A 19,778-nucleotide genomic window follows, 5' to 3' on the forward strand; every position below is an offset into this window, starting at 1 on the left:
GGGAGAGAGGATGACGAGCTCATAGCTCCTCCAAGGGAGAGAGGATCATAGCTCATAGCTCTTTGACGGATACTCCAGACTATGGCTAGATTAGGGAACCATCGTAATCGCCATATACGCGTGAGGTAAACTTGGTCATACACGTGAGTTTTAGATAAGAAACAGTCTGTCCGTCTGTTTAATTAGTACAATAGTCCAACTTTTTTCACCTAGATATGGTCGAATCAAAGCCTAAAAATAGGGTGGCTGGCCTAGTGCTTTGGGAATATGGGCCATAATTTCTAGGCCATCATGGGCATGATCTGAAATCAGGAGCCTAAAACACAGCACAACACAAAATTCTATGGACTAAGCTAGCACGGTTCAAAGAAAATGTTAGACTGGGCCTTAATTTTTAGCCTACCATGGCCCCGATAACACTAGTATAAAATGACTATGTCTACCTTGTGCATAAACTTCTACAGGCAGTTTTAATTATCACGCGCAAGTGAAAAAAAACTGGTGCCCCGATTCAAGAAATCGGACAATGGAAACACATTCTGTTACTGTTATATAATATAAAGATGCTATATTTTTAAGTAAAGTTTCTATAAAAATACAATTATAGTCGTGAATCTATAATACCACACGAGGCTTTTAATATGATAGAACATAGTGAGGAGCCTAATGAACAAAATCACGAGGAACCTCATAAGCAAATCCTAAGGAGCATAACAATGTAGTAACTTAAAAGAGTAATCGTAGTCTTCTCATGATAAATATATTATGTATCTTATGGTAACACTAAGAACCATTTAAGAGATCTACTACTATTAAGGGTACTAGATTTGCACAGTTATATATATCGTCACATTTTTGCTGAAAATTTTCTGGATTAAACTAAACATGGAATTGTCTGAATTCCTAAAAAAATGTAAACAAAAGCTGGTCGAGAGATCTCTAGATATCCGACGCTGAGATTTCATGAACGAAAAGAATGATCCTCTTCCTGAATCTTTACTCATTCTAAGTTGTGAATACAAAGGAAGGCCCCATGCTAATAAAAGAGAATCACTTAGCACGCTTGGCCCGGCTCATCCACTTCTTGATAGGAAAGACAGATAGCTTGGGCCTGGACTCTTTTTGGGGCAACTCTGATGTTTCTTTCTCCATAGAGTAGTTTTCCTTCTCCGAGTACGGTAGCAGTTCAAAAGCGCCACGGGAGAAACCTCTGGCAATCTGAATGTAATGCATTTAAAGATGTTAGTGAACCCTGCTAAGAACAAATACGAGGGACCAGCAGAAGATTGTACCTTCAACAAAATCCACACTTTAAGGGAGCTACTCAGGAGTCCTAGTTTTGTCTTCTTTCCGGACGTCAAATACGTGCACATCTCATGATCCACTCTAAGCAGAAACCTTGGCCATGATTTTGGTTTCTCAGGGTCTGATTTTCGTCGAGAGGCAGCCTGGTTGAATGAACAAGATTAACAGAAACATCCAATTCTGGCTCACTTATTATTAGTAACTATAACTTGAAGCGAGCCTAGCTCAACTAATTAGGACTGGAGGTGTGGTTATGCATCACATAATTCCTCCTAAATTTGGTATTAATTGTTACAGTGGACGTACTAACCAATTCAACCTAAAAGCTTAAGCTGATGGAGAGAAAAGCGCAAATGTGGAAATAAATGAGTGCATGCACAAATAAAGCCTCTGTCAGGATTCTAACTCGAGACCTCTGACTCCGATATCATGTTAAATTGGAACCAATTCAACCCAAAAGCTTAAGCTAACTTATTTTGAACTAAGTGTTACCTCAAAATAAGTTAGATTATATAATCCGGACATATTATAATCACAAACAAACAGGTCCTAAATTTGTAAGTGATACATTTGCTAACACAAAATAAAAGTAAAAATGTAATTAGCCTTTAGAACTTACAAGACGTCGACATATTTCACGTTCGATCTTTGAAAACGATGTGTCAAGAGCTTCCACACGACCAGTACCATGGCAGCATGTACATGGCTCACTGATCATGAAAGTAACGCTTGGTCGGACCTGCAAAAAACAATAATCCATATTATCGTGGGATGATCCAATATTAACAAAAATCAGAGTCCCCCAAAACATCTGAGTCCTTTAACTTGTTAGTACCATATACATTTAATGAATGCCTCATAGGGATGAAAACGGGACGGCTATTTTCCTATGTCCATCCGTCCCGAAAGGGTCAAAACCCTATATGAATAGTTTGCAGGGACGGAGCCCAGTAAAGGCAAAAGTAGGCACTGGCCCTCCTGCCCAAAACGAAATTCCCAAGTATTCTTCAGCCCATGCAAAAAAGCCCAACCACACTGTGCAGTAATGAGAAAAGGTGAGTGGAGGCAGTCCACGCCTCACCACCTATGGGCATGTACAACCCCATTTAGGGCTTGTTCGGTTAGCTCTCAATCCATGTGGATTGAGTGGAATTGGATGGGTTTGAATCTCAAACAAGTCAAACTTATTAATTTTTTTCAATCTCATTCAATCCATGTGTATTGGGAATAACCGAACAAGGCCTTAGGGGTGTTTGGTTTTTGTAGAATAGTGAACTGTTGTATTGCATAGAGAATGAGTACAATATATAGACTCAACCCTAACCCTAATGGGCCGGCAGCCCAACAGTGGTGCCGGTTCACACACACTCACACACACAATCTAACATCCCCCACAGCCGCAACGGGGGCACCACACACGATAAGACTGGAGTAGAGGCCGAAGGTAGGAGCCGACGGGTTGAAATCCCCCCCGCAGTCGCAACGTCGTGATGGTGCAAATGTTGCGGCTGGAGTAGAGACCGGTGTGTGCTCCAAGAAGACGATAGCCCCTAGATGCCAAGGTAGCCGAAGTCGAGGTGGTCGCGGTCGAGAGACAGGCAGCAGAAGCCTGATCTTCGGGAGGGGTCGACGTTCGAGCGTCAACGATCGGCAGGGCGACACAGCAAAAGGGCACCAGCAGGCCGACCTTCCTGCTTCTTTGATCGTCCGGGCGTCAAGGAGACCCGCCAGGGATGCCGACAGCAGCCCACGCGTCTGCGCCGGTCATGGTGTCCGCGCCCGCGACATAATAGAAGGGGAAACGGCAGATCCGGCCGGGAAGGCCACGGCAGCGACGGATCCAGCCGGGAAGACGTGATACAGCCAAAGGGACGGCGGGTCGAGCCGGAAAGGTCGCAGCAACGTGGATCCGGCCGGGAAGGCCGCGACAGCGACGGATCCAACGAAGACGATGAAGGGGGGTGGGCAGCATGTAGAATAGTGAACTATTGTATTGCATAGAGAATGGGTACAATATATAGACTCAACCCTAACCCTAATGGGCCGGTAGCCCAACAGTGGTGCCGGTCCACACACACACACAGTCTAACAGTTTTAGTAATCACTTCATCCAAAATGAGGTGGTGTATCATGAGTCCATTCACCAAATTTGGTGGGATGAGCTCATTTCTCATATTAGTACTAACTAACTAAATAACTATGAGAAATGAGGTGGTAATAGATCAACTCATTCCATTTCACAAACCAAACAAAAAAAGTGAGGAGTGAGAAGATGGACTAGCTAATTCCTTAAACCAAACACTCTATTAATATGAGATCTCTTAAAGTCTCTAAAAGGTTAACTGAAAAAAGAAACAAGAGTCTGTCTCTACATGATTCTGCATACATAATGTCTTTTAAATGCATTTATAATTTATGGACTCATAGTTGTATAATGCAGTCTCTTAGTTATCTCGTGCCCAACAGGAGAGTGCGCAACGCACCAAGGAGGACACCAACCTGGTCGCCAAAGCCACCACAGAGGATGTTGCGATACACATGTCCGTGTCCTAGCTGCAACCGAAGCCCTGGATAAGGTACAAGCAGCTGCCACTGCCCTGGAGTGTGCGGTCACTACCGCTCTGAAGCTAGCGCAGCACCTCATCACCTTCTCTGATGCCGAGGTCACTAAGGCCTCCGTCATCGCCAACCTCCACGAGCAGGCTATCGGCGTAGAACATCTGATAGCTCGTTTCGGTCACCCTGGAGGCCTGGACCCCCTATCCACCAACTACCCCAATGGCACGATCTCGTCCTCCTCACCCTCAAGTGCTACGCCATTGATAGCCACGTCCTCTCCTACATTGTCTACGCCTCCACCTCTATATGGCAGCGCATAGACATCGTTGTACTGTCTTGGCTCTTCGACACCATCATCGTCTAGCTACAAGACATGGTTTGCATCCGTGGTGGCACAGCCCGAGATGCCTAGCTCGCCATCGAGGACCACTTTCTGGGCAATCACAAGATTATCGTCCTTCACCTCGATGTCGTTTTCTGCACCTTCATCCAAGGCAATCTCTCAATTAGCGACCACTACCGCAAGATGAGTGACATGGCCGATGTCCTATGGGACCTTGGTGAAGTCGTGACCGACCGTACGCTCGTCCTCAACCTCCTTCGCGGTCTCAACAATTAGTTCGAGCATATGAAGACCATCAGGCACACCATGATGTTCCTGGCGTTTTAGTCCATCCACAACGACCTTCTACTTGAAGAGCTCACCATGGTTGAGGAGGCCTCTACCTCGGCTTCTACTACCTTCCTTGCCACCTCGATGCCAGCGCAGCAGCAGCAGCCCGAGGCCACCTATGCCCTCACTGCGCTAGTGCCTCGCTACCCCTTGAGCTCTAGTTCTCAGTCCCAACTGCTCTTTTGTTCTCCCCTAGGCACTCAAGACTGCCCACGACGTATCAGGTGGTCGTCTCCTCCTCGCCCTCCGAAATCCCCACGAGTCCACCATGCCAACATAGGCCAGAATACCACAACAATGATAGATGAATTGGATCACCAAATGGAAGGAGAACAAGAAGATGCAGTCGCAAGTGAGTTAGATGATTTGGATCCACAAAGACAAGAAGACTAGGAAGAAGCAACAGGAATAGCATAAGAAGATGCAGAAGTAAGAGCAGGAAGAAGAAAACTTTTTTCTCGTATTTCCTTTCAGGATTAGCTCATCAGCAGGATATCAAAGATGCAGAGTAGAGTTGAGGCTAATTGTTAGGACGGATCAATGTATTATACTGGTAGCATATAGAAACTTAAAGGTCGAATGGCTTCACAATAATCATCCATTGTTTGAATAAACATACTTCCTTTCAGGATTAGCAAGAGTATGAGGTGAGTTAGATGTTCTACCAAGTTGCACCCCCCCCCCAATCCCCACCACACACACACACACATTTTTCTTCATCCTCCGCCACTGATGGTTCGTATCAGAATTTAAACATTTAGCATCTGTACCGTATCTGAATCCGAATACTCAAAATCGGATTTCTAATATGTATAGGAGATAGATATCAATATCCGATGTATGAGACAGATATTAATATCTAACATATGCGACATGATCTGTATCGAGTTCTATGCATGAGACTTGGTTGTTCCAAAGCTTTCCTTAAACTTGGTTGCGATTTAAGCCTTCTTGACATCTCACCCAAAGAGAATTTTGCAGGGCTTAGTTATCCCAACAATGGCCACTATTTCGCTGAGCAAAATTAATGCACATATCGCATCTGATACAAAATGAAATCCATGAACATGGCATTGTGTAACTTATGAAGTTGGTGAACATACCCTTTTTCTAGTTATTTCCATCAAACCTAGCTTTGATAGTTCTGAAACACCAACTGTTGATCGATCCTTTTCTACTGCTTTCTTCATTTCTTCATATACTAGTTTTTTGTTTGCTGGAAGAAAATGTGGCATCAGTGACACTGAGAAAGGAGAAGCAATAAAGAAAGTTTGCATCATTATCACTTTCTATTAGTGGTGCAAACTAAGACATGTTGCCTTTTGGAGTTCACGATTTATTAAAAAAAAGCACCAGTCTTAATTGTTAGGACGGAAATATACCGGGAGGGCGGTCTTTCCCTCCCCGGTCGAGTTTTTTTTAATATCCCAATTAAATATGCACAGCATTCATGCCAGATTGTCCCATAATTGCTGCAAAGAAAAATTATGAAAGGTACCAGATATTCCAATAGGGAAGATACTGAATGAAAAGTGATCATAATTCACTCAAAGCTCAATCAAATATTATAGGAAAGTAACACCTAAACAATTTTAACCCATAAGTAGTTCATTCCCTTCATAAAGACCATAGCTACTACTACAGCACCTAGGGTGCTACAGTGTCACCCCTTTTTGAAACTAAGTGAAGAGTTACGTCAATGTGGTCAATTTTTGTACCCTTACATGACCATTATATATGCTCTCTCATATGAAATCTTCATGTTTTTTTCTTGAATACAAGGAGAGCTACGTATCATTGGCTTAAGAAAAAAGAGAACAAAAAACTCTTATACAATGAACGACTGAACGAAGCAAGGTTTAAACAAATAAAGAATACTATAGTGTGTACGGCCGAAGCCCATGAAAACCACAAACACACATGTCAATAAAAATTCACATGAAGCATAAAACTTCACCTTCCATCCTAAAATAAATCAATTCCTAGAATCATCCTAGGACAGGGTAACGGCATCTATGACACAAATAAGTACATTATAAAAATATATTTCATTATGTATCTAGTAACAATATTTTGTTCTTTTCTATAAATTTGTCAAAATACAATAGTGACTTAGGACAACTATAGAAGTTGATTTAATTTGGGACAGAGGTAAGTAAATTGTAGCAAAGAGGCCTATAGTGTATAGGTACCAGAATCCTTTATACTTCTATGAGATATTATTAGGAGATTAGCACAAAAGGCACACATGGAAAAAATTGAACATTCAGTTTTGTGACATTGGTTATCTTATCAGATAGTATCTGAAATCATACTCACAATCATCTGACATATCGATAAAATCCACAATGATAATGCCACCAATATCCCTCAAGCGCAACTCACGGGCAATCTGCACTCAGAATTTTTTCATGGTTATTCATTTTTTTAATAAATTTCAAAATTACAGTATATTTCCTGCTTCAACTATAGTGTCACCCTGTGCAAAAGATGTAATGAATCCCTTACAAATATGACATAAGGGATTACAAATGTTCTACCATACAACTCTTATATTGCCCGGTACAATCTAGATCGATAACGAGCACTATTTGGCACCTCTGTCTGTCACCTATGTAGTTCCTTCGCTGTCTAGTGTTTAGTTTAGCTCCTATGTAAACCCCAGTAATCAGGTTTTTTAATGCATCAATGAATACAAAAGCTTGTTCATCCTCAATCACTAGTCATGACAGGCAAGGATAACTGACGGTGGTGATACTTCTACATCTACAAACCAACCTTAGATTTTCCATGCCTATATATGTACATGTACTCCATGGCTCCATCCATAATCAATCTACAGTTTTACCGTGCAAATCCATTGCTTTCACTCTGGATGCCAGCTTAATTTAAAGTACTTTAGTAAACATAAAGTTGCATAGACAAGGGAAAACACATCCTTTATGTGATTGAAATGTTACAAAACTGCAGGGAACAGATGAACTTCCTATGAGATAAATGAACTTAAAGAAAAAGTGACAAAAAATGAAAACCAAGTGTCAAAATGGTTAAGGTGAATCATCCTTCAAAAGGCAAAGCGAAACAAGCTACTTCCCACTAAATTTCAAGAAAAATCACGTACTTGCTTTGCAGCTTCAAGATTAACTTCTAAAATAGCCTTCTCCTGTGAAGTTCCCTGACCAAACATACTGTGACCACCATTCACATCAACTGATACCAGAGCTTCAGTCTGTTCTATGACCAGAGAACCCCCATTGTTTAGTGGTACCCTGCCACCAGGGAAAAAATATTACACAAACTAGACTATCTTACAATAACATAGAGATCAAGACAGTTATACAAACTTAAATTAAAAGTGAATTTGAACTTTAAGCAGCTTTGCGGTATCAGTACAATCAGATATCTTGTTTCAGAGCAACAAAACAGAACTCTGTTCCGTAGTGGCAAACATCTGGCTCACACTGATTTTACAAAGATGATATCGGATTTGCATGGTCTCGCAAACTAGACATGAATGTCGAATTTGCAAGGTGCACTTTTAGTGAATGTCATTGCGGAATTCCTTGAACTATGGGACATTTTGTCTAATGTGGAACTACAGCCAGGTATTGACGATTCTATTATCATATTTGGTAACTCAAGTGGACAGTACACGGCAAAGTCAGCTGATAGAGGTTCTTTCAGGGATAGGCTACCAAGGCGGGGTCTTGATCATCCCTCTCGTTGCCTTCATTATGACAAAGACACTGCCGCTGGGACTATAAATCGTCTTTTGGTGGACTGTGTTTTTGCACGAGATTTTTTGTTTGGTGTGCTGCAGAAAGTTGGCCTACAAAACCTCTCATCCCAGCTTGGAGAAACATCCTTTGAGGGCTGAAGGGACAGGGCCAGCAAGGCTGTTGACGGATTGTCAAGAAAAGGCCTAAACCCCATCATCATTTTAAGAGCTTGGACGATGGACACTGACCAAAGAAATTGTTGTGTTCCATGGAGTTTCACCAAATCTAAATAGAGTTTTATCCCTTGCCTGCCATGAGTTGAGGTTGTGAGGGACCGCAGGTGCCAGGGGTATGTCTTACCTAACGCTGGCATAACAAAAGTTAGGATAAAGAATAACACAACAGTCATGATCAATAAGTTGGCTAGCAGACATGAGCTGTATGGTCGGATCAGGAACAAAAGGAACATCTAGAACATGAAAAGAGTCAGAAAGAAGGGTACCCTAACCAACAACAGAAAGGGGAGATCCACCAGTGGTATGGACAACGAGAGAACAAGATGGACTCATAAATATGTGCAATGAAGAATCATATGAAAGGAAGCACCAGGGTCTACAATCCATGGACAAGTACCTGAAATGGAAATGGAAGGTGGTCCCTTAGTGGACGATAGAGAACCAACATCAAAACCTTTAGATGCAGAGGACTGAGTCACAGAACTAGCAGCTCCTGTAGGTGTAGAGGCTGCAAGGCGACGAAGCGACATGAGCAATTGGGCCTCCATAGTCGTAACCAAATTCCCCTGAGATCCTCCAGTATCAGCACCACCAATACCCTATGAAGAACGGCGAGCCTAAGTCGTCTTCTTCTTAATATAATGATGTTTTGGACCCCTCTTCTTAATATAATGATGTGCAGCTCTCCTGCGCGTTCGAGAAAAAAAGTCTTCTTCATGAAACGATAGACTTCCACATGGTCGCCATGATCACATTAAGCACAATGAAGACCGCCACACACCCCCATGCCCAGAAGGAGGCAGAACTGAAGACAACATCATCAGTGGAGTAGCAGACGATCGAGAAGACACGAACGAGCAGCCAAGACTAACAAAGACTACAACAGGCCAATAGCATGCAGACGAGTCTCCTCATTACAGATCAAAGAGACGCAGGGATGACGAGAAAGCAGCTAAGCACAAAGGGGCTCAAACTCTTCACAAAACAGGGTCAAAAAGTTGTAGGTACGTCGAAGCTCAAGTTCAGCCATCTAATCCTGGCAAGATTGACAAATGTTCGGTGCCAATTGGGGACCAAGAGTATCAAGCGACGTTAAATAGCAGACATCTGAGCGAAGAACTCATCAAATGTAGAATTTAGCTCGTAAGAGCTGCTCCTGACAAATAGCAGCAAGATAGGTAGACTCACCAGTAGGGTCATAATGATCACGCATAAAAGCCCAAATCTGATGTGCTAACTCAAACTCAAGAATATCACCACCAAGCTGCTCCTAAGAAGGTGTGAAGGAAGATTCTGCCAGCTTTCAGGGACAATGATCACCAACCAGCGCAGCCTTTTGTCACAAGTGCCTCCGTGACTGAGGGTCGGAATTCTATCGCTGACTCTCCGCGGGGTCGGACTCGCCACTGTCACTCTCGTAAGAGATATGCCCCTCCTTTGGACATGGACGTCCTGATCCCCATCGTCCGGTGCTAACCAACCAGGCTTCAACCTCCACGAAAATTGTTGTTCATATGGTTTCACCTTGTATCACGGACTGGAGCCATGACATGTCGTCAACTGAGGAGGAACTTCAGAAGGCTGTGGTGATCTCGGTGATCAGCGATCGTTCCTCTGTCCCGGGTGAGGAGGTGGCAGCCCTGCTCTCACCTTGGCTAGAGGTGGAAGAAGGATCGGTGAGTCTTTGTCGCCTGCCTGTGTCCAGTTTTCTACTGTTCCTTCCTTCTGGGAGGCTGATGCTGATCCAGCTCTTGGAAGAGAAAAGGTCGTTTTTGAAGGCGACATCTTTTTCGGTGATTTGCAAACAATGGTCAAGGTTTACAAATTCCTCAGGAGGGACCTTCCATGCTCGGTGAATTTTCATTTGGATGGCATTCCAGTTCATGTCTGGGAGACGGCCATGGTGGAGCGGCTGCTTAATCCCTTTGCTTCAGTTATCATTGTCCAGTCGGAAAATTGTGTCTTTAATGACCTCACCTCTTTTCGTTGTTCTACCTAGTGTGTTAATCCCTCTTTGATTTCGGATTCGAGGGAGTTATGGATTACAGAGCCTCTGTAGTCTCCAGAGAATGAAGAATTAGAACACTAGTTTATCAAGTCAGGATTCGTTGATCTTTTCATTTGTCATCTGCAGCCCCAGATCATGGGCCTCCACCGTCATTGGGTGGCTTGGCGAGGGAGATAGGGCTCGCTAAATTTGTAGATCGCGTTCACCTCCAGACAAAGGTCGCAGCTAGAGTAGCCAATTCCGGCGTTCAGTCAAGGAGAGGTTGGGCCCACAGCTTAATGATGGAAAGAGAAAGGTTGAAGGCCGGCGCTCCAATCCTGGCAGCACGCACTGTGCGGGCGTCGAGGCATCTCCTTTGGGTGTTTCGGCACCAGTGCAAATGGCTGCGACAGCACCAATTGATGAAGGCTCCAGCTGGTAGGGCTACACTTGTCAAATCTGTCCTCTCAGCTATTCCAATTTATCATCTTATTGCTCTTCAATGCCCCAAGTGGGTCATCAAAGCCATTGACAAGATAAGGAGGGGTTTCCTTTGGAAAGGCCACAAAGATGTCAAAGAGGGCACTGTTTTGTGGGTTGGCAGAACTCAGAAGGTCTGTTTGCCGTTCAGTTTGGGTGGTTTAGGTATTTCAAACCTTGAAGTTATGGGCTGGTCCTTCAATCTGAGATGGTTGTGGCTGAAGAAAACGCAAATAGAGCGGTTGTGGGCTGTCTTGGATGTCCAAGTTCATCCCAATGTCACTGCCCTTTTTGCTGCATCGGTTCAGTCAGTGGTGGCCAACGGAACCGACACCAGATTTTGGACAGATTGCTGGTTACATGGCAGGAGAATTGCAGATTGGGCTCCTACTCTGTTTGTTGTTGTTAACAAGAAGGTTGTGAGATCAAGAACTGTCCAGGAAGCAATTAATGGAAGCAGTTGGGTTCTTGACATTAGGGGAAATTTTTCCCCTATCGCTTTCTCAGAATTCTTCTTGATTTGGGACCTTGTTACCAGAATTTCCAGATCAACACATTTGGACGCCTTCCTCATCAGGCTCTTATTCATCCAAGTTGGCTTACGATTGTTTTATGATGGGCACTGCGGGTTTTGCGCCGACTAATCATATTTAGAGAAGTTGGGCCCCACCAAGATGTAAGTTCTTCCTTTCGCTTGCAGCTCGAGATAGGTGCTGGACTGCAGATCGTTTGGCGAGGGGTATGGATCATCCGGTTCAATGCCCATTTGAAATCAAGAGGATGATACGGTGCATCATCTTCTGATTTCTTGTGCCTTCTCCAGGGAAGTGTGTGGTTTAGGATTTTCTCCCTGGTTAATCTACAGCAGTTCTCCCCCACAAGTTCTGATTTAATTTTCCAAGATTGGTGGGCTAATTTTTTTTTTCTCGAAAGCGCAGGGGAACTGCGCCTTAAAATATATTAAGAAGAGGAAAAAAGGTCTATAGTAGACCAGGGTTACAACATTTAACTCCTTACGGAGGCCAGTACCGCACATAAGTGAAAGAGTCTAAGAATGCCAGACTCAAAAAACTACTAAAATAGAAACAGAAGGGTTCAGCCATTTGTCAAAGAAGCTGCCACGAATGAGAGACCCTTGGCCCCAGCTAATTCCCAAAGTCTTCTCTCGTCATCAGCCTGCCGAAGGATAGAGGGGAGACTGGGGGTCTGTCCATCAAACACGCATCTATTGCGGTGATTCCAGATCGTCCAGGCCCCCAAAGAGATCAGCGAACTCAGACCTTTCTTGACCATTCCCTGAACTGATTCAGAAGCTATCTCCCACCATTCCAGGAAGGAAGTCAGACCCGGCTGGGGAGCTAAGTTATCCAACCCGAACTTTCTGAGCAGATTATACCAGAAAATCCTTGCAAACACACATGAGACCAGCAGGTGGTTAATAGTTTCAGGTTCTTGATCACACAGTGGACAGCTGCTAGGATGATTGAGCCCCCTTTTTGCTAATCTGTCAGCAGTCCAGCACCTGTTATGGGCCACCAGCCAGAGGAAGAAACGACATTTTGATGGAGCCCAAGTTTTCCAAACCCGCTTATAGTGTCCAAATGTACAGGATCCCAGGAAGAGACCCTTGTAAGCTGCCTTCGCTGAATATTTTCCATCTGGGGCTATACTAAAGATGTGTCTATCTTCAATGAGAGGGTGCAACTCAAAACCAGAGAGACAATCCCAGAGCTTAAAGTAATCTGCCAGAACTCCAACAGTAAGACCGCCTCTAATATCATAAATCCATCTGTTGTTTAACAAGGCCTCATGAACCGTTCTACTTTTTGCTACCCTCATTGGGATTATGGAAAATAGGCTAGGGGCAATGATCGAGATGCTTTTACCCTGCAACCAGTTATCAGACCAGAAGAGGGTACTATGTCCATTACCTACCATCGAGACAAGGACTTTACTGAAGAACGCTCTGGCTTTACTTGGAACCTGAATAGGAAGCCCTGTCCAAGGTCTTCTGGAGTCGGTTTTTTGTAGCCACAACCATCGCATCCGGAGGGCCCATCCAAGTTCCGGTAGACTAGAGATACCCAGTCCACCAAGCTGAAGTGGGCGACACACCTTGCCCCAAGCCACCAAACAGTGTCCCCCTTTAGCTTCTTTTCTTCCTCTCCAAAGAAAGCCCTTTCTTATTTTATCTATAGCATCAACCGCCCAGTGGGGTATATCAATTGCCATTGCCAGATACACAGTCATACCTGTGAGTACATGTTGCACTAGTATTCTCCTGCCTGCTCTGGTCATCAAATCAGCTTTCCAATTAGGAAGTTGGTCAGCAAACTTATCAACATACGGCTGGAAATGTTGCTTGGACAGCTTATGCAAGGATAGAGGAAGTCCCAAGTATTTGCAAGGAAAAGCTGCGATCTCACACGGTAGCAGACTTTGGACTTCCAAGAGAGTTTCTTCTGAACACTGTATGGGGTAGACATTGGATTTTTGCACATTATTTTTCAGACCAGAGGCACTGCCAAATAGCTGCAAGATATCAAGAGTGATGGAGATTTCATCCACCGTAGGGTGTAAGAAGAGGGCTACATCATCTGCGTAAATGGAGACTCTGTGTAGCTGTCTTCTTGCTGCTAGCTGCTGCAATAAACCTGCCTCTTCTGCCTTTATAAATAGGTGTCCAAGGACATCCATGACCAATATGAATAGCATCGGTGAAAGGGGGTCCCCTTGTCTAAGCCCTCTTCTATGCTGAATTTGCTGTCCAGGAAACCCGTTGAGCATGACTTGGGTGGTGGATGAAGCAAGGAGACCACAAACCATGTCCCTCCAGATCTGTCCAAACCCAAACTGCTGCATGACTTCAATTAAAAAAGGTCAGGAGACAGAGTCAAAGGCCTTGGTGATGTCAAGTTTGAGGAGTAGCCGGGATAATCTTTGTTGATGAAACAGTCTAGATGTCTGTTGTACTAACATGAAGTTGTCTTGGATGAATCGCCCCTTAATAAATGCACTTTGATTTGGGGAAACCAATTCATTCAGTCTTGGTGCTAGTCGGTTTGCGAGGATTTTTGTAATCAGTTTTGCAATGCTGTGGACAAGGCTAATTGGCCTGAAGTCCTTTACTTGCTCAGCCCCATCTTTTTTAGGCACCATGGTGATGTAGGCAGTGTTAAGTTTCCAGAAATTGCTAAATCTTCTGCTCCAGACAGCAGATACCACTGCCATAATATCACTTTTCACAATGTTCCAGCACACTTTGTAGAAAAGACCAGTGAATCCATCCGGCCCAGGAGCCTTGTCGGAGGGTAACCCTTTGATGGTTTGGATTGGTGGGCTAATCTGGAGGGCAAGGTCCCTCCTGTGCTGCGCAAAGGGATTAACTCCCTTGTGGTGCTGGTGGCATGGTGGCTTTGGAAGCAGCGAAAACATCAAAGACAACACTCTTTTGTGTATTTTTATTTCTAAGGTCTGCGCGCCGCCTGACCTTAGTTTAGGGGCTGTTGGTTGTGTCCTTTAGGCTGACTTCTAGATGGATTCTTTTGTGTATTTTTGTTTCTAAAAAAAGGTGGTTGTTCTTGTATTTTGGTCTATTTTTAGACCATTTTTCTTCTATCTTCTTAATATAATTGATGTGCAGTTCTCCTGGGCGCTTTAGAAAAAAACTAATGAAAAAATCCACCAACAGGAACTATGAAATAATATAGAAACAATGAAGTAGCACCTTTTACAAAGGATGTTGTCTATCTCCTTCTCGATGTTGTATTCATCAAATATAGGTTTTCTTTTCTCATAAAGCTCAACTCGGCTGTAGAGCTCAGGTGCGACTTCTTCAAGATAGCTTGTAACCTAAACACAAACAGGAAAATTCTATGCTTCACAAGCTTAAAAAAAATAAATCTGCATAAGGATGAAGGATGAATAGTGCAAAGAAACCAACAGGATAAATGCTCTGTATAGTCAAGCAAACGATGTAAGCCAAGATATTCTACAATTTGTAACACCTTTATACTAACTGCTATGTTTCAAAAATGTCGCCTAGGCATCCGGGCAAAGACCCTGCTCGCCTTGAGGTCTAGTTACATGCCTTATTACCCAATACCCAGGGTTGGAGGTACATGTATGTTGTGGGTGCGCCCACACCTATACAAAAAATAAATAACAGTATTTAAAGGCCAAACCCTCACTGAACAAATTCTTGCACCCACAAAGCAAGGTCACCCCGCTCGCATTTGCTCTAGCTCAGCTCGTGCTAGGCATCACCTAGGTGGTAAGGCATGTTAGACAGACTGATTTGCACCCCTGCTAAAGAGAGATACGATGCTGCAAGTGCTTGGAGGACTGCGGCTCCAACAGGCCTTCGTCCGAGGCCCGCTGAACTTTTTTTCTCGAACGCGCAGGAGAACTGTGCCCCATTATATATTAAGCAGATATAGAAAAGCTCTATAGAAGACCCAAAAACAAAAAACCAAAAATCTCCTTACGGAGGCCAGAAACAAGCATACATAAAGAGATCCATCAGGAAACCAAAACAGACTACTCGATCCCTCCTAAAGTTCTACCAAGGGTGCAGCCAAATGAGCGGGTCAAGGTATCATAATCTAGACCCTGCAGTCTGGAGGGTCTAGGTATCACGTGCCGCCACATGGTCCCGGACCTGCTCCCCGCCCAGGCGGAGGTGCGGTATCGACGTGTGGCTAGACACGCCTGACGTAAGCCGCCGGGAAGAGCTCAATGTAAGGCCTTGACATGGGGCCCACCGATATAGAGAGCGGATGGGACGCTTACTTACCCATGTCATTGGCAAGCGGCGCACTTCCCCCGCATTAAATACACGCGGCACACACAGTCTACAGCGCATGGCGTTCACTATTCCCCGCACGTTCCCAAGGCGGGGGCATTGACTCAGTACGCTGCTTGGGCGCACTTCATAATAACCTCCACTGTTCCTTGTGCCTTACCGAGGAACGATAAGACAAGTACAGAAGACCGGACGACTGCCTGTTGCACCCCTACGCACGGCAGTGTATCAGACTACGCCGCAACCTACATCGAGGCTTGTGTTCTGATTAGAGGGTGCGACATCAGGATAAGAACGCCAAGAGATCACGTGGTAGCAAAGGGAGATACGCACCCGAGAAGATCCAGCATCGCCAGTTCTATCCAAACACCTCAATATTGTAATAGCTCATGGGCCCACCTGTCAGGGCCCAGCTCCTTTGTAGCATGCCCCCCTTGGACTATAAAAGGGAGGGAACTTGCATCATAGCGGAGGGGGACACATGCAGACTCCCATTCCTCATGCAATACAACTCACAGTGGATGTAGTGTATTACGCTCTAGCGGCCCGAACCACTCTAACCCTTGTGTTCTCGAGTTCATCCAATCGGTCAGGCAAATCCCTAAGCCCCCTCCACATATTAGGATCAAGGCGGGTGCACTCCGTCACCCGGTCGGAGGTTTTCCCCTCCGACAAAGAGTATTCTCAAGCGATGAGATATTTGTTGAATCTGCAACAAAGAGGTGGCATGGAGGAGTGTATCAAGAAGTTCGAAGAGGCGCGATATGCCATTGGGGTCCATAATATCGAATTGGATTAAACTTTCTTTGTGGCACAATTCATCAAAGGATTGAGACCTAGCAAGGGGTTGCCGCACCCTCTAACTAACACGCCCTCGTAGTCAAAGTAGCAACTCTGCAAATGTTGAAATTGGACCTAAACTTAGTGAAGACAGAACTAGAAAGCCCTTTCGCGAAGATGTCTACGAATTGCGACGTTGTGGGAACATGCAGAATCTTGGTGTCACCTAGAGCAACACGCTCATGGACGAAGTGTAGATCAATCTCAATGTGCTTGGTGCGCTGGTATTGAACGAGGTTGGTGGACATGTAGACCGTGTTGATGTTGTCACAGTAGGCAAGTGTTGCACAGCACAGAGGCGTCTAGATCTTAAGAAAGTAGCTAGCACAGCCAGGTAGCTTCGACTACAGCATTGGACACAACACAGTACTTTGCTTCAACATTGGAACGAGACACAACAGCGCTTGAAGGACCACGAGACAAAGGTTGTCACCGAGGAATCAGTTTAGATGAAACGGTATGGCATTTTAATATTAAATTGCTGAACAAAATTAATCTCAGATATAGGCCCGTTCCAGTGCAAAAAAACATCAAATAGACCTGTTTCTAGAGTTATACTGTTTAGGATTCCTAAAACCCAATCAGGCATGCATGTCAAGAGAAATTATGCAAATAAATATTTCTTCATGAGTTTAGACAACCTAAGTGTTTGCTGTTATGAAGTTACTTACCTCATGATATGTTCGAGGAGAATCCACAACCAGCCTCTTGACCTAAATGAAGAAAAGTTAAAAGAAGAAAAAAGATATTGGTTAAATTAAATATCAAACTAATGTGAGTAGATTGTAACATGAAGTAATTCACCTTTTCATTAAAATCGTCTTGAACAACAGATAAAGTTTGACCCTTCGCTCTGTGCAACATTACAGGAACAGCACCTTCCACACCCTCATCAGCAGCCAAGGCAGCAGATTGAGCATGCTCAGTTATTCCTTTCCATGTAGATAGCAAGCCATCAAGGTCCTTCTGCAGTTCCTCCCAGGAATGACCAGCTGCGACTGTGCGAGCCGTCAAAGTAAATCCAGGAGGTCGCAGTAATTTTGTGATGCCCTTTAACCTGGTGCGTTCTATTCCAGTAATCTTTTTGGATACCCCAACTTTGTTGCCACGGGAAACCAATATCTGAAAACTCAGAAGGTATACCGCTGAAGTTAATCCAAAATTTCTTGCAAATAGTGTGGATTATTTTAATTTGAGGAGCATGATGAAATGTAAAAAAAGAACAACACTTGATCTATCGATAGTTACTTGAAGAAAATTATGTACATTATAATATTATTTTAGCATGTCATTCATAGTGATGTGCATGGTTCTAAAAACCTAATTAAACTTGTGTTTACTCTCGATTGAACTTGGAATGGACCCCTAGCACCTCGATTAGGGCCTGGGCGTCAAATAAGAATCTGGACATGTCTAGGTGGTGCGCGTAAGCGTGAGGTAGTGCTTAAGTGGCACAGAAGCGTAAAAAGTAAAAACGGTAGCCTGGCTGCCTTGTTGGGCTATGTGTGTCCATTTAGGCTGACGAATAGGAAAAAACGGCAGAACAGCCAGGGAAAAGGGAAAATGGAAACGGGACATGTGGATATTAGCAAGATATTGCAGAATATTCATGATGAAGCTATTATGTGGGGTATGGCTGGGGCAGGGGTCTGTAAGTCTAGTGACCTATCCCCACACCTTCCTTATCTTTTCCCTTACCTCTTTCCTTTTGTTTTTGTTTTCTTTTGCCTTTGGCTGCCTTTAGACGGCTTGTATTGGGTCTAATTTAGACCCTTCTTTTTTCTTTCTTAATATAATGATACGCAGTTCTCCTGCGTGTTCGAGAAAAAAAAACCGCAAGTCCCTTCACCACTTCTTTCAGTTCTTTGCAAGTTTGTAAGAACTAGAATCAAAATTGCTGCACATATTACAGTTTCTTCTGAAATTGAAGTAATCTGATCCATATGTGTTGCCAGAAAATATATATAAACTAAAACAAATAAAACGGCACAAAGCCACAAACGCTAATAAATCGCGTTTAATCTACGTATAATCCATCTAAGCGCTAGGAAGTGGCCAAGCGTCGTCTTTTGGGACCTTGGTGATGTATAATTAATTAATGTATAAACAATAAATCAATGAATCACATATCTGTTTTGTTGGAAATAGTGGATTTTAAAAAAACGAAGAAGTTCCTCATCATCATTCAAGACACGTGCTCGAAAGTTAAAAAACTCAGCCGGGGAGGGAAAGACCTCCCTCCCGGTATTATATTAAGAAGAGACCGAAACATGGTCCCGGCCGAGAAAACCTCCGAACCCTAGCCCCCCATCACTAACGGGCCGATTAACTACCCACTCTATAACGGCCGAGCCGGAGGGTGGCGCGCAGTATATTGATCCCCGAGAGCGGGCGGGGCACAACGAGGGGATTTTTTTAACCAAGCCCAAAATTCGCACCCGAGGGGGATCGAACCCAGGACCTGAAGATGCTACTCGAAAGCCTTAACCAAAAGTTAAGACACCTAACAAAGCATTGTGGTTTTCTAGAGGCCTTTAACTGCTTATTATTAGTTTAGTTGTTTTGTAATTTTTCTATTGCCCAAGTTGTAGGGATAATGGTCCCTATTACCCATAGTCACAACAAGGCATACATGGTTTGAAATGTTGCTTTAGTCATAACCATCATGCAAAACCTGCTCTGAACTCTCTATGATAGATCAGGCAGAGCTCTTGTTATTTCCTTAAAAAGGAAGATTCTGCTGCAATACTAATCAATTAGCACAAGCACTATGTTATTTGACATCATGTCAAGATCACAATAAAAAAAGTGTATACGGTACGGCCCATGTGAGAATCAGCTACATTAGTCAATATATAAATCATTATTATTAGAGATATGTATAGGCATGCATAGCTCTGTACTCAGCTTACTATTAGACCAAGCCATATAGCCAATATAATGAAGGTCACCACCCATGCACACACATACAATGGGTCTGTGGTGTTTCCCTAATTCTCTTTGTGGTATCACGAGTCCAGGCCTAACCCTGGCTCCTCCCCTCCACTTCCCCACCACACTCCCTAGCCACCGCTCCTTTCATGCACCGCCAGCTCCCCTCCCTTCTCTGTTTGCCGGCCACAAACCCTAGGGCATCAGCAGCCTCTCCCTCCCTCCATGCTACATCTCTGGTCGA

General features: G+C 44.0%; 1 protein-coding gene across 2 annotated transcripts in view; it reads right to left on the reverse strand.

The window, feature by feature from the left end:
* Positions 1-706: 706 nt before the first annotated feature.
* The window catches only part of LOC103643177 (ribonuclease E/G-like protein, chloroplastic), a 39,077-nt gene continuing 20,005 nt past the window's right edge, over positions 707-19,778 (reverse strand). The window contains exons 6-14 of one of the 2 annotated variants that reach the window (XM_020546661.3): positions 17,408-17,725; positions 17,275-17,316; positions 14,687-14,811; positions 7,659-7,806; positions 6,857-6,929; positions 5,641-5,753; positions 1,925-2,044; positions 1,293-1,448; positions 707-1,218 (exon numbers count right to left, since the gene is read on the reverse strand). In XM_020546661.3, coding sequence (XP_020402250.1) covers positions 1,051-1,218; positions 1,293-1,448; positions 1,925-2,044; positions 5,641-5,753; positions 6,857-6,929; positions 7,659-7,806; positions 14,687-14,811; positions 17,275-17,316; positions 17,408-17,725 — 1,263 coding nt within the window. In that variant the 3' untranslated portion in view covers positions 707-1,050. The remainder of the gene's footprint in view (positions 1,219-1,292; positions 1,449-1,924; positions 2,045-5,640; positions 5,754-6,856; positions 6,930-7,658; positions 7,807-14,686; positions 14,812-17,274; positions 17,317-17,407; positions 17,726-19,778) is intronic. The other variant, XR_002266341.2, reaches the window with a different exon arrangement.

This window comes from Zea mays, chromosome 1 (genome assembly GCF_902167145.1).
Source record: "Zea mays cultivar B73 chromosome 1, Zm-B73-REFERENCE-NAM-5.0, whole genome shotgun sequence".
NCBI classification, from domain to species: Eukaryota; Viridiplantae; Streptophyta; class Magnoliopsida; order Poales; family Poaceae; genus Zea; species Zea mays.